This window comes from Battus philenor, unplaced genomic scaffold, assembly GCF_028537555.1.
Source record: "Battus philenor isolate CCGP_79_NKW_IND1 unplaced genomic scaffold, ilBatPhil1.0.hap1 SCAF_20, whole genome shotgun sequence".
In the NCBI taxonomy this organism is placed as follows: domain Eukaryota; kingdom Metazoa; phylum Arthropoda; class Insecta; order Lepidoptera; family Papilionidae; genus Battus; species Battus philenor.
Window position 1 is genome coordinate 880,629 of NW_027181683.1, and position 14,586 is coordinate 895,214.

Sequence of the window (14,586 nt, forward strand, 5' to 3'; positions counted from 1 at the left end):
TCTGTGATATATAATTATAATAAAGACTCTTTGATGGAAAACTACAGTTTAAAAGGTCCAGCCTTTTATATTAATTCGTGGCATGGCTTCGGAGGGACTGCAGAGGGAACAAAGAGGTATTAAGTACACATACCTCTTCATATTACCTTTGATGTTTCTCCAACTCAAGAGGTTTTAGTTTTCTCATGCATTTTCTTATAGCTCTGTAAAAATAAAGTTTATTTATCGATAAAAATTTACACAAATATTAACATTTTAATTAATTTATTTGTATAGATAAAAATTTATACAAATAAATTAATTAAAATGTGAGATGATCTTTATATAGTGTGAAATAGAAAGCTATATATATAAATATATACCTATATAATATCTGTGGCTATATATATGTGAAAACTTTAAAAGGTTGAATGTATTGGTCAATTGATATATAGGACACAAAAAACAATGATTTAAGAATAGTAAGAAAAAGCGTTTTTAAAATTCGAATTGCTACATATTATAATTAATTATTGTCTTTATAGACTTTATACTGTCAGTAGTCTTTGGCCTATCGCATTCGAATTTTAAAAAATAAATATAACATATTGCAGAGTGATCACTCTTAACAGGGTGGTTGGTAAAGATTAAGCTATACATTCACTCTTTTATATGAATTAACAACAATGTAATAAAAGTGAAAAAAATCTTTTGTCGCCGTTTTATATTTCACCACATTCTATATGTATATCCATAAACAAAAACATTGTTTTTATAAAAAAAGTCAACGAAAAAAAATATTGTCTATACTCTAGATCATCTATTGTTTTGGAAGGTAGTGCTGCTAGCCCTGAAGGCTTTTATAGCTTCATCGAAAACAAGTTGACGGAAGGTTCCGTGAAATTTTGAAAAATAACTAACTAACACGTGTTAGTGTGTATTGTTGTCTATGTGAGTGTAAGGCTTTGGAGTACAGCGAGGACTATCTAAGGTAAGATAGTGTTGTAGGTGTCTACAGCATGTGGTGTGTGACGCTTGGATTATGGAAACCCTGAGTTGGTTTATCTTGAAGGAGGTGCGGGGGGAGACAGAGGGGGAGGGGGAGAAGATTAACGTCACAAATACTGACAACCCTAAATTTTAAAATAGTATTGTTATACATTAAATATGTTAGTAAATATGAAAGCTTGAAGATCGACAATTCAGTCAAACACAAACTCAGTTAAAGAAGTGATGATATATTTACCTCCTCAGCCATGCTATATAACAAAGCTGCGGTCTCCGGTCCGGTCTGTTCCACCAGAGTCTTAAATATTCCAACACCCTCCTCACTTACTTCGGACCTGGTGAGCATAAAAAAACCATCAGCAAGACAACCCATAGATGCCCATAAGGCACAGGTCTGCCCCAAAGATACCTATGGGGGATATACCATGATCACCACACATGGTAGATTGGTTGGAGATAGCATTGTAATACTATGGTAAGCAGAGGGCGCTGCTGATCATCCTCTGGAAACTTATGAGCAGTGGCAATTCTACATAATTCAGTGTGAATTATATAAGATTGCATATCCCGGGAATACAACATGCAATCCCAAGTCAGTACTGTGACACTTAGGCTACCATTGCTCAAACGCAACTATGTACACTTTTGTAATTAGCTCTCTTATTTTTCTAAATATTAATAAAATAAATTAAAAAAAATAGTTTGAAACATTTTTTTCTGTAAAATTCAGTGACATGTACTGTATTATGGTCGGGTATAAAATATATAGATTCGGGATACATATATGCAAAAGGTCAAAAAAGTCCTGTACTAATAAAAATGATAACACTTGAATGTAATAAAATAAAAGGAACATCAAATGAATTTAAAATATATTGCTATATATTATGAATTAAACATATCTATGAGAAAGGAGGATAAAGTGAAGAATGAATGAAAAAAGAACGACAGGAAATGTGAAGAATGAACGAAAAAAGAACGACAGGAAATGTTAAGGATGAAAGTGGATTATGCTAATAAAAATTAAAAAAAAATAGTAATAAACATCATTGTCAAACAATAAGGTGGAGCAAGAAGTCCCAATAAGGGCGCCATTAAATACTACTTTATTGATGCCGTTTGTAAAGGTTACCGTAAAAAAAATATTTTTAAAGAAACTTTACGTTTTCTCTTCTTCTTCTGAAGAAGAGAAAACGTAAAGTCATATTTAAGCTGAAATAAAATCTTACCTGTTTGAATATGTTCTTATCCTATCTCTGGACAATACGAAGGTCTCATTGAATTCGTCTTGCCTTTCGCTGGATGCGTCGAATGGACAGTTCTCGGGTATCGCCAGTGGAGCCTAGGTATAAGAGATATTATATTTAATATATATCCTATCAATTGTATTCCAATATCAATATCCATCACAGATGATAAAAGATATTTTTAGCATTAAAAATCCTTACAAAATTAGAAGTAACATAAGTGGTTTATCAAAGAAGTTTCTAAGTTGGATTTTTCTTTCAATATTTCTTAAATGATGGCTTAACTTACTAGCTTTACCCGCGACTTCGTTCGTGTGGAATTATCAATATATTTTTTTCACAAACAAAAGTTGTAGTTACTCTTAACTACATCAGCTACCAATATAAGTCACGTCAAAATAGATCCAGACATTTCGAAGATTAGCCGGAAAACACAGACAGACAAAAAATTTTAAAAATATATATTTCGGTTGAAGTATATATATTCGTATGAATGTAGTAAAAAGCGGTAATGTTAATATTACAAACATACATATCGATTTTATTTATTTTTATAGATTATAAAAACGATATTAAATTAATAATGGCTCCCAAGATGTACTGGTAAAAGTTATTTCCTTTTGCCGTTAATATAAAAAGGAAGTTTTTAAACGGTTTTATTTAGTTCGACCCGTACGGAATTTGTTTATTATTGGGTCAAAATTAGAAATTGAAATTTAAGCACCTTCCCGTTGTCAGATTGATCTGAAATTTGGTACACACATTTAATTTAGATGTCAATACAATATAATAAAATCAATAACATTATAAATCTAAGATGGCCGCCGATACAAAAAGGCGGATTACGTATTTTTCCTTAACCCCCTCAATATGGGTATCAAATGAAAGGCTACACTAGTAAAATACGATGATTATGTCAAAATTTAAAATTCAAGATGGACGCCGTTCCAATATGGCGGACTAGGTACATATTTTTCCACAACCACCACAATATGGGTATTAAAAAACAGTTTAACGTAAAGTAAGTTTTCCATTATGTATTTTGCAAGAATTTTTTATTACATACAATGTTTTATAAAGACGTGGTAAGGCCGCTCACAAGATGAACTGACGATATAAGGTTTTTTCTCATAATAGAACCTCCTTAGCGCCAAAAACATAAAAGAATACTCAATTATATCCAACTGATGTCAAGTTGTGCTTAATAAATTTCTAACATAATTACATACAGTACTTTTACATCGACCTTTAAAAAGAGATAATAGCCTAATTTCGGTTCATACTTCCTATGTAACGTTTTGTAGGTCGTGCGACAGAGATAACGCTCTACGAAGCCGAAATTAGCCGATTGTCTCTTTCCAACGGTCGATGTGCAATATTTATCGCCAGGTATTGTACAGTATATTTGTATGAGAGATTATGACTAAGTTAAAATTCCTACAGATGGCGCTATCTGTATTATGAAAACAAAAGTATCATATTTATAATATATTACATTAAATACCTACATAATATAATCTCTTTTCATAAAGAATCATTTTATCTAAGAAAAATTTTACGGTCTTGGATGATGATAGATTCGGTTTTTTTATTCCTTACCTGACTCTTCGTTAAGAGCGTCCTTCTAGGAGGCAGGTCTGTCTTCCCGTGGGAACCGCCCTGCGTCAGCAACTCAAACGGATGGCCAGATTCCACCACGTGACCCCTGTGAAAAGTTTAAATATCATATACATTTGAAATAAATAAATAAATTTTGGAGACAATAAATAATGACCGATGCCACCTGTAATATAATTTATTCTTTTAACAGGTACAGCGTGTGTTCTGTCGAAAGCGTGAAGTTCAAGGCGAACTGTCAAACACGCGAAGTTCAAAGTGAACTGTCAAACGTACGAACTGTCAATCGCACGAGGTTCGAAGTGAACTGTCAAATGAGCGAAGTTCAGAGCGACCAGACTAATGAGCAAAGTTCAAAGTGAACTGTCAAACGTACGAACTGTCAATCGCACGAGGTTCGAAGTGAACTGTCAAATGAGCGAAGTTCAGAGCGACCAGACTAATGAGCAAAGTTCAAAGTGAACTGTCAAACGTACGAACTGTCAATCGCACGAGGTTCGAAGTGAACTGTCAAATGAGCGAAGTTCAGAGCGACCAGACTAATGAGCAAAGTTCAAAGTGAACTGTCAAACGTACGAACTGTCAATCGCACGAGGTTCGAAGTGAACTGTCAAATGAGCGAAGTTCAGAGCGACCAGACTAATGAGCAAAGTTCAAAGTGAACTGTCAAACACACGAGGTTCAAAATGAACTGTCAAATGGGCGAAGTTCAGAGCGACCAGACTAATACGCGAAGTTCAAAGTGAACTGTAAAATAAGCGAATTTCAGAGCGAACTGACAAATGATCGAGGTTCAGAATAATTTTAGTAAAAACATACGAATTAAAATCATCCAATAAATTTCACTGCAGTATATTCCCAGATATCACTTGGCTGCGCTTAACCTGTCTCTGTTCTAAGAGACCTGGAATAAATACGACGCGGACCATCTACTGAACAACATTAGAACTCACTTATCCATGACGATGACGCGGTCGTAGTCCATAACGGTGTTGAGACGGTGGGCGATGGTCAGCACTGTCGAGTGAGCGAACTTGCTTCGTATTGTAGACTGGATATGTTTATCAGTCCTGAAAATATATCACATGTTTTGAGTTCAAGTAACGACAGTTCTAGCGGATTGGCAAGTGGAGGTGAACAGGCATGAGCAGAACAGATGGTCGAGAAGTACTTCAGGTTTTGACAGGGGATCTTGGACTAGTCCACCAACAAGATAGATGAACGATCTCTTTCAGGTCGTTAGAAAATGCCGGATGCTATCGAGTTTAATCTATGGTCTATGTCCAACAGTGGGCGTCAAACTATGATGATTATTGTCCACATAGTGACACTATCTTGATCTGATAGAGTCTATGTTAAACGAATCAAGCATGTTTGTATGACTAATCTTATTTTATTTTATTTTACTGTATTTCTTTATCGAGTAGATTTAATTCATGTCCCAGTACACTAGATGGCGTTAGTAGTCGACATAAAGGCGTTTATGAAATATTCTATCTAATAGCACATAAGGTGAGGTTTATTAGTAAACTTCGAGAGGTAGAAGAATATAGTAAGATTCTATAACATGTATTGATTGACAGCGAAAGATCTATACTACACTACGCTTTTAGATCTATAACCAATCATCCTGTATAGCATAATTCTAAACTGTCAATTACAGAACAAACCTGTAAGGGAGAAAGAGAATGAATGTTTAGGTTAGTGGAGAGTTTTAGTATTGGTTTGATCTTCGATGTTCGTTTATTAAGAGATATAGATGGCGCTCACAAGTTCGACAGACTTTAAGGCTGTTGGAAGCCAGATACTGGCCGGTTCCAACCAACCTTATCGTAAATATATACGGGGATCTGTATCTAGTAGTTGATGTTCTATGGCTAAAATGATGAAGGTGATGACCATGAAATCTATAGAAGATTGATATCACATATGCATAACATAGAATTGCTGCATATAACATAGATTTCCAATAGGATACATTGCAGGCGGTGTATTGTTTATGGCAATATTTCTCAAGTAGCAATTGAAGAAATGTCCTGAAAGTGAGTGATTAGGGTAGAAGAGTGAGGGAGATGGTTCACTGACTCCGTGTCGACGTTGGCTGTGGCCTCGTCCAGCACGAGCACGGTGCAGCTGGCGAGCGCCGCGCGCGCCAGGCACACCAGCTGCCGCTGCCCTGAAGACAGGTTGCCGCCGCCATCGCCCACGCGCGTGCTCAGTCCAGCCGGCAGCGCCGCCACTGCCTCCCGCAGCTCCACCTGCACCATCGCACAAAGTCATATAAGGCTTACGCCCCCACTTTCCCATTTACCACGATACCCAGTTTTAGGAGTAAGAAGTCGTGGCTTCGAAACATTAGAGAGTGGACCGGAATCGCCAGCGCTGCTGAGCTATTACGCAGAACCAAAAATAAGGAAGAGAGCAGGAAGCTGATAGCCAACCTCCACTAGTTGGAGAGGCACTTCAAGAAGAAGAAGAAGGGACTAGTGGTTATCATAACATTTCGCCATCAGCGGCTGATGGTTGAACGAGTGATGTACCACACCCTCTGTCACTCCATACGAGCAATTGCTCGTAACTTCGAGCTACGCCTGTAATTTTGGTTTTTCTGTCGATCTACCACCTAAGCTCCGAAGTAAAGACCTCTCCATTGCTTTCTGGGTGACCATGAATCTTCTTATAACTTAATGGGCGTCTACGCGAGCAATTAGCAGCAGTTCATCCACTACTCGCTACTAGCTGCACCATCTGGTGGGCAATTTCACCAGCTCCGCTACCGTCTAGCGTGAAGACATATGCTTACTTTCAACACCAATACTAGTGGTATCATTATCATATAATAGACCCCAACCGCAAAGCCTCCCGCACCTAAAGAGAGGGGAAGGGGGGGGGGAACTGCTTACCACGAGGCAGTTTAAACTTCAAACGTACCTTCAAAGTTAACTATATGAAAAGGACGACATTTATTTGCGAAAACTCTTACACGGATTAGGCATGTGATCTGCGTGAATATAAGACGTCTCAAAGAAATATTTATCTTTCCTTTTGACAGCTCATCATTGCCAATAAGCAACTATATGTAAAAGATGGGAGTAAGTAGTGTGATTGTAGGAATTTCTCTCTTTTCAGCCAGTGGACGCCAACTGGAAGGAATACGTCTTCACCACGATCGTCATGATGACTGGTCCTGCGCTGCCTGAATCCAGTGACTTTTCAGTGAGTCCACCAGTGGGATGCCTAACCCACGCCACGTCTACCGGTAGGAACAGCTTTAAGGTTTTAGAAATAAGAAACTGACTTTATCATAAAAAACATTATCACATAATAATGCTAAAATAATAAAAAATAAATAAAAATAATGCTAAAAAAATAATATTAATAAAAATTTAAAAAGGAAATAAATAATAATGGTAACAACTCTTAGTAAATTGTAAATAAATAGAATTATAAAGCTTAATTGAAAAAATTTAAAACAAAAGTATGTAAATAAACAGAAATAAAATAAATAAAATACTAATGTATAATGAGAGAGGAATGGAAGGTCACAGAGCGAAAGAGAATGAAAGAAGAAATGTGGAATGAACACGGAACGAAAGATCGTAGGATGCATAAATGAAGACAAGCGAAAATAAAAAAAAAGATTGAGAAAAATTAAATAAATGAAAATAAAAGTCCCTGTCCCACACCAGATAGGGGGTACGAGAGGCTCCCAATAGCGGGGGCCATAATAAAAAAAATACTGCTAAAATCTCGGTCGTCTGGAATAATTCTGTTTACAATAAAACTGTCTTTTGTACTTTATTCTTTATATATCCTGTTGATATATTGCAAATAAATAAATAAGTACATTAAAAACAAACTATTACAACTATATGTTCTTTTTTTTTACTCGTACCCCCTATCTTTAGTGGGACAGGGACCTTTTGGGCAAATTTATTTAATTTTTCACAGAATTTTTTATTATTTTCTTTCTCTTCTTTCATACTTCACATTGTCTTTCGGTCTATTCTTTCATTCCACAATTCTACTGTCTTCCTATGTTTTTTCATCCTTTCCATTTTACATTTTCTTAAATTACATTGTTATTTTATATCACATTTTTATTACTTAGATTCTAAAATTATTTTATATCACAGTATTGTATATTATTTTGCTTTTATTTTGTCTTCATTATCTATTTATTAGCAATATTTACTTTTTATTTCTTTCTATAGCATTATTTATAATTTTTTTACAGAGGGTGATGAATGAATTTTTAGTCTCTTTTTCGCTTATCAGGGAGGCTATAACTATATGTTCACTTTCTTTTATATGTACGATAAAGTATATATAAGAATAGTATAGAAATTATGTGTAGATAAAAGAGTGAGAAGAGGAGATGTTAGAAAGAGATGTCGGACCTGATCGAGGGCTGCGTAGATCTGGGCGTCGGTGTAACGACCCTCAGGGTCCAGGTTGTCACGCAGCGAGGCGGCGAACAGCGCGGGCCGCTGTGGTAGCGCGCACAGCCGTGATCGCCACATGCGCAGCCCGGCTACTTCTGGTCGCACACCGTCCACGGATACACGCCCACGCACACGGCCCAACCTGTACGACAATAAAGAAAATATGTGTTAAATGTTTGAACAATAAATGTAATTTTGCAAAATAAAATAGTAATGAAACCTAGAATGTAGCAGATTCCGAATGCCGGATGGGCAAAAAGATAGAGGAAAGGAATATCTCGGCCATCATGCAAGACGAAGGGGAGAGAGAATGCTTCCTCAGCTACTGCAGGAAGGTGGTAATAAATGCAATAAGTAAAAATAAAACGAACACATAGAAATAAAAGGAATAATACGTGTTAAATATTTGAACAATAAATAATGTTGCAAAATAAAATAGTAAGGAAACCTAGAATGTAGTGGTTGAGGATGGATGTATGGCTAATGGAATGAAAGAGAAAGACTGGGATAATTGTAGAATGAAAGAAACAGTACGACAGATAATATGATACATGAAAGAGAAGAATGATTATAATAAAAAAATATGAATAAATTATTCGAAATAAAAAGTCCCTGTCCCACACGAGATAGGGGAACGAGAGGTCCCCAATAACGGGACAACAAAAAAAATGCTCAAAGGAAAATTTCAATCTGATAAACACTCCGTTCATCTTCTAAATTCCCATCAATTTATCTTATTGGAGAGTGACGTGAAACAACCAGATCCGAGTTGGCCGATTAGGAAATGTCAGGATAAATGGGAATCCAACTTCACAGGTGAGGTTTATTAATAAAATATTTATATAATTTATATATCTTATAATATTATATATATATATATATACGAGTATATACAGCCTGATTTATTATAGGTTAAGTAACAACTTGGAACGCTTAAATTTGGCATAGTTAACAAATCCTTCATGGTTTATGGTGTTTGTATATAACAAAGTTCCACAAGATATCTCATACCTTCATTTTCGTAGTTTTAAATCTAAAATTGACAGTATGTTATTAAATAAAACATATTACAGGTTAATACAGCTGGTTTTGTGGACATGATTTTATATATAAAAAATATAATTTTCAAAATTAATTATTTATTATCTAATTCCGTAGACTTAGAAGTTATTCGTCGGTCGGATTGTAAAATAATAAAATAATTAATGTAACACTTTTTGGAGTGATACCTTTATATAGATAGGTTCAAATTTGATAAAAAAGTTTTAAATATTTATGCTGGCAATAAAATATATAATAATCCATTTAAATTATGGATGCACAGACCGCGGCCCGCCGGTCGAATACTGGTGGCCCGCCGACAGCAAAAATAATACTCTCGTACATTCGAAAAATATTGAATTATATTCCAGAATAAAACCAAAAAAATTAATTACCTATACTTCTGGCGGCCGGCCCGCCATCAGTTCATGATTTGTCCGAGTGGCCCCTAGTCTTAATAAGTCCATGCAACCATGCTTTAAAAATTTTACACATAAAACCAAACACCCTGTATAATGTTCATCATATGAATATCAATGTAGGCGAATTAATATAAAATAATATGATAAGTTTATTATATAGCATGATGCAATCTGCAAAACTATACCAGGTCTAAAACACCATGTATGTAAAGAAGATTGCGAGGTTAACGGAATATCTACAGGTTGGAATTGTCCTTCAACAGTATATCCTTATATATAAACAGTAAATGTAAAAATTTTAAATATTTTTGCTGCAATTAAAATATGCATTAATATCTTTAAGGCCTTTATACATGTAACCAAACAACCTGTATAATGTTCATCACATGAATACCAATGACGGCGAACCGATTAAGAATTATAAGAAAAATGTATTATTTGGCATGACGTAACTAGTACTATACCAGGTCTTAAACGCCCTGTTGTATGTAAAGATTGCGAGGTTAACGGAACCTCTATTATATTTAGTGTAGTGTTCCACCAGGACAACGCCAGACCACACACTTCGTTGATGACTCGTCAGAAGCTACGGGAGCTCGGATGGGAGGTTTTATCACAGCCACCATATAGCCCGGACATAGCGCCAAGTGATTACCACCTGTTCCTGTCCATGGCGAACGCCCTTGGTGGTGTAAAGTTGAACTCAAAAGAGGTTTGTGAAAAGTGGCTGTCCGAGTTCTTCGCAAATAAGGAGGGGGGCTTCTACGAGGGAGGTATTATGAAGTTGCCGTCTAGATGGAAACAGATTATCGAACAAAACGGCGCATATTTGAACTAAATCCGATCACTGTAACACTTTTTATAAAGCATTGAATAAAGAGCAAAAAAGCGGAAGGGAGATATTTGACAACCTGTTATAAAGAGTTTAGAATCCTACCTGAACAAGGCCGCAATGAGAGAACTCTTGCCGGCGCCTGTCCTGCCGACCACAGCCACCTTCTCTGCAGCCTTCACCTTGAAGTTGACTCCTCGTATCGCATACGCAGGTTCTTCTATCTTCGGACCAGACTCCGCCTGGACCTGATCCTTTTTTGGTGGTTTCTCGTATTCCAGAGATACGTCTTCGAAAACTATTTCCCCTGATAACAATAAAAGAACTCACTTCAATTACGTTTGTTATCAACTAAGATACGGATGGAAATGTTTTATCAAAGATAAAGATAAAATTAATTTATTTAATATTGGAACTTTTAACAGAACTTTATTCATTATCTTATTGTTTATATATATTTATCTATTTTATTATTGACTTTGCTTCGCAAGGTGTTATAATTGTGGAGCAGAAGCATGAATAAATTCCATAATGCAATATTTTTTATTTTATATTTTCTAAAATTGATGTTTAATACCATTTCTTTTAATTTGATCCTTTTTAATTTTGCCTTCAATTACACGTTTAAAAGTTAGCGATATATATATTTTAAATTACATGCATCTTATTTAAGAGTAATAATTTTTGATTATTAAAACTATTTCAATGAACTAAAATTTATTATAAAAAAATTTCCAAAAAATATAATTTTATTAAAACTCTTTTCTGGCGTCCATCGGTTGACCTGATAATAAAAAGTATGTTTATTTATATGACGAATGACTTTAAAAGTATTAAAAGTAAGACATGTATATGTACCTCTATAAAGTACAAAGGGTGATCCCAAAGCTACAGAGCTTTCTATAAACATCGATCCTATCGACACACGGTATCGCAAAAATTTAGAAGTTTAAAAAATAAATGTAAGCATAAATCTATTTAATTATATTATTCTCTATACAGGATGGTTAAATATAGATGCAAAAACTTTAATGTATAGTATATTTACTGTCAAATGATATATAATATACATTAAAATTAATTATTTACTATCTATCTCTGTAGATTTTGTACAGACAGAAGTCATTGTTCAGTCGCATTTAAATACAAAAAATAACATATTTCAAAGTGATCGCTTCATATAATGATACAAAATTATTGTAAAAGTTTTAAAGATTTTTGCTTACTATATATATACATTTTTAACCCTTAATAGCCCGATTTACGAAAGTGATTTTTTTTTAATATTACTGTGTTTGCTTGAGGGTCTAGATAAAGGGAAAAATAGATTTTTTTTTAACAGTAAAATTCGTACAGCCGACCTATAAAAAAACTAATAGTAATGTGAACATTCGGCTTAAAAGATTGGTATCAAAATTGAAACTCTAGGCTATTAAGGGTTTTTTTTTACACCTCATCCTGTATATATGTAATCATTAATAAAAAAATATACATAATTAGTTGGTTTATTGTTTAATAAACATCAGTATAGGAGTTGTAGTGAAATAAATCGAATAAAAAAGAACACGAAGTAAAAGCAAAGAAACCATTTTGATATTACCTTTGCTAGGCCATTTATCAAAGTCGATATTTGGATTTTCAGCTTTCAATAATTTTTCATCGACATCAACAGGATGTTCTGCAGGTAGATTTGTGTACTCCAATATCCTTTCAACCTGAAATTACGTAAATTCAAATAATGATATAGATTAAATCTAATATATATAATTCTCGTGTCACGGTGTTCGAACTTGAACTCCTCCGAAACGGCTTGACCGATTTTTACCAAATTTTACATGCGTATTCAGTATGTCTGAGAATCGGCTACTATCTATTTTCCATACCCCTAAGTGATAAGGGTGGTCCACCCCTAAATTTTATTTTTCATTTTTTAGACAATTATTTTGGCTTTTATTTTATTATGATACAGCATACAAAAATACATACAAACCTAAATTTTCACCCCTCTACGATCAACCCTTATCTTACATTTGTTAACTAAAAACTTTAATTTTTTTTTGCAAAACAACATTTGCGGGATCAGCTAGTACTATTATATTATGTTCATCTATTCTTATATATCTCGTGTGCGTTTTACCAATCCCTTCCTTCTTTAGTTCACAACTTACATATCTAAACCGTAGAATAATCCACGCTACTCACACTACATGAAACGCACATTTATTACACAGGTACAGCCCTATCATCATGCGATGATCTTCGGTGAACTGGTTCACTAAAGAGGTGATTATATATTTTACACTTATAATTTTTGCACAGGTTCTAAACATCTACCGAGATACGTTTGCATCATGATGGACGCACATGAGATATATAAGATCAGACGTCAAACCGTCTGTTCTTTTACATCTCATGTGCGTTTTGTCCAACGCACCTTCCTCCGTCTATATGTCTCATTAGACGCAATCTTGTTATAGGTGGTGTGATTTTATTAACAACACCCTAAAAAGAACTAGTCTGAGAATAATAAATATAATACAGCACATCTCTTTCTAAACTCTATGTTTTATTTTGGCATAATATACTGAAAGAAGAAAAGGTGAAATCAACTCACCGAAGTCATCTGATTCTCCACCTCCGCTGTCTGCCTCATACCATACTGGCACATACCCACCAGACCGATCACTTGCGTTATCGCCAATCCCACGTTACCACCCATTGTTTCTGGAAGAAGAACTTTAATTCTAGAACTCTTGCAGGATAAAGTAAGAGAAAATGCAAAGTTTATCAAATCATTATTATATCAGCCGGTAGATGAAGGCATAATCCCCCCCCCCCCCCCAAAGACTCCACGTATACCGTTCTCCACTGTTCTTTAGGTGAACTTTTGCACTTCCAGATCCATAAATCATCACCGACAACACATACTGGTCAAAGACATTTGTGTTCAGACATTCACTTTGTGATGGAAAAAAATATAATAACAACTCACCCCCGTCGACGAATAAGAAGAAGCTGAATGTAACAAACGCGAGGTACAGACAGCAGACCATGTCCATCCAGATCGCAAAGGCACGGTTGGTGTTTAGCACCTCGATCCAGGCGCAGCTGTGCAGGTCTTGCAGCTTGTCGAACTCGCGCGCAAGCGTCCTCTGACGACTTCCGCACGACCTGATGGTGGTCAGACCTGACACCGTCGCGGCCGCGTGGTTCAGGCTCTGACTGCGAGCTGGTGGAACACCCATGTAATAATGAATGAAATTTAAAAAAAAACTGGCCTCATATGCTTGGAGCTTGAGTGCGAGATCCAAGAAACAAGGTCACGTATGAACTGGCAGCACAAGAATGCTTATTGATCTTTTAGGAAGGCCTATGCCTTTCAGTGGGTGCATGTCGGCTGATATGATTATGATAGGACTTCTTCAGGTCAGTTCAAACTTCTCTATTTTTCTTTTCACTTCTCTATTTCCTACCCCCCTCTCCAAATATTACTATTTCGTCGCTCCATCTAGTTCTTAGGTTACTTCGTCTACCTGTCAGAGCTTCCAATGTTGCTTCCTAATTAAGAATCATGTTCTCGTGGTGTTCGATGTTTCATCTCTTTCTTACTTACTAAACCTATGTCTATTTCTGTCTCATTTAGCGAAAGCCTTATGTACATTATTCACAGTTTATAGAAATAGTAAAACCCTCCATAACATATAAAATCATAATAAAAAAGCTTATCATAGTATATTGTTAATATATATATCATCAACATTATTAGGTAGATTTCAATATTTGTAACAAGTTTCTAGAAGAATCTTATTATTGACTAAAACTGGAACAGCGTCCAGAGGTGCTGCAAATGACTCTTTTATTTATGTCCATCAACAAAAATTACAAATATCCGTCTACCCTCATTTAGTTTTCTCACTCTGACAAAAAAGCCATATTCCATATTCAAAAATTACTGTCTAAAATTGAGATAAACCTTTTGAATTGTGTTTAATAAC

At 35.2% G+C, this 14,586-nt stretch overlaps 1 protein-coding gene across 1 annotated transcript in view; it reads right to left on the reverse strand.

The window, feature by feature from the left end:
• LOC137923091 (probable multidrug resistance-associated protein lethal(2)03659) overlaps positions 1-14,586 on the reverse strand; it is an 89,294-nt gene continuing 74,708 nt past the window's right edge. The window contains exons 23-33 of the mRNA XM_068766227.1: positions 13,584-13,820; positions 13,206-13,315; positions 12,192-12,306; positions 10,697-10,898; positions 8,252-8,438; positions 5,937-6,109; positions 4,805-4,921; positions 3,834-3,939; positions 2,217-2,329; positions 1,226-1,322; positions 1-203 (exon numbers count right to left, since the gene is read on the reverse strand). Coding sequence (XP_068622328.1) covers positions 165-203; positions 1,226-1,322; positions 2,217-2,329; positions 3,834-3,939; positions 4,805-4,921; positions 5,937-6,109; positions 8,252-8,438; positions 10,697-10,898; positions 12,192-12,306; positions 13,206-13,315; positions 13,584-13,820 — 1,496 coding nt within the window. The 3' untranslated portion in view covers positions 1-164. The remainder of the gene's footprint in view (positions 204-1,225; positions 1,323-2,216; positions 2,330-3,833; positions 3,940-4,804; positions 4,922-5,936; positions 6,110-8,251; positions 8,439-10,696; positions 10,899-12,191; positions 12,307-13,205; positions 13,316-13,583; positions 13,821-14,586) is intronic.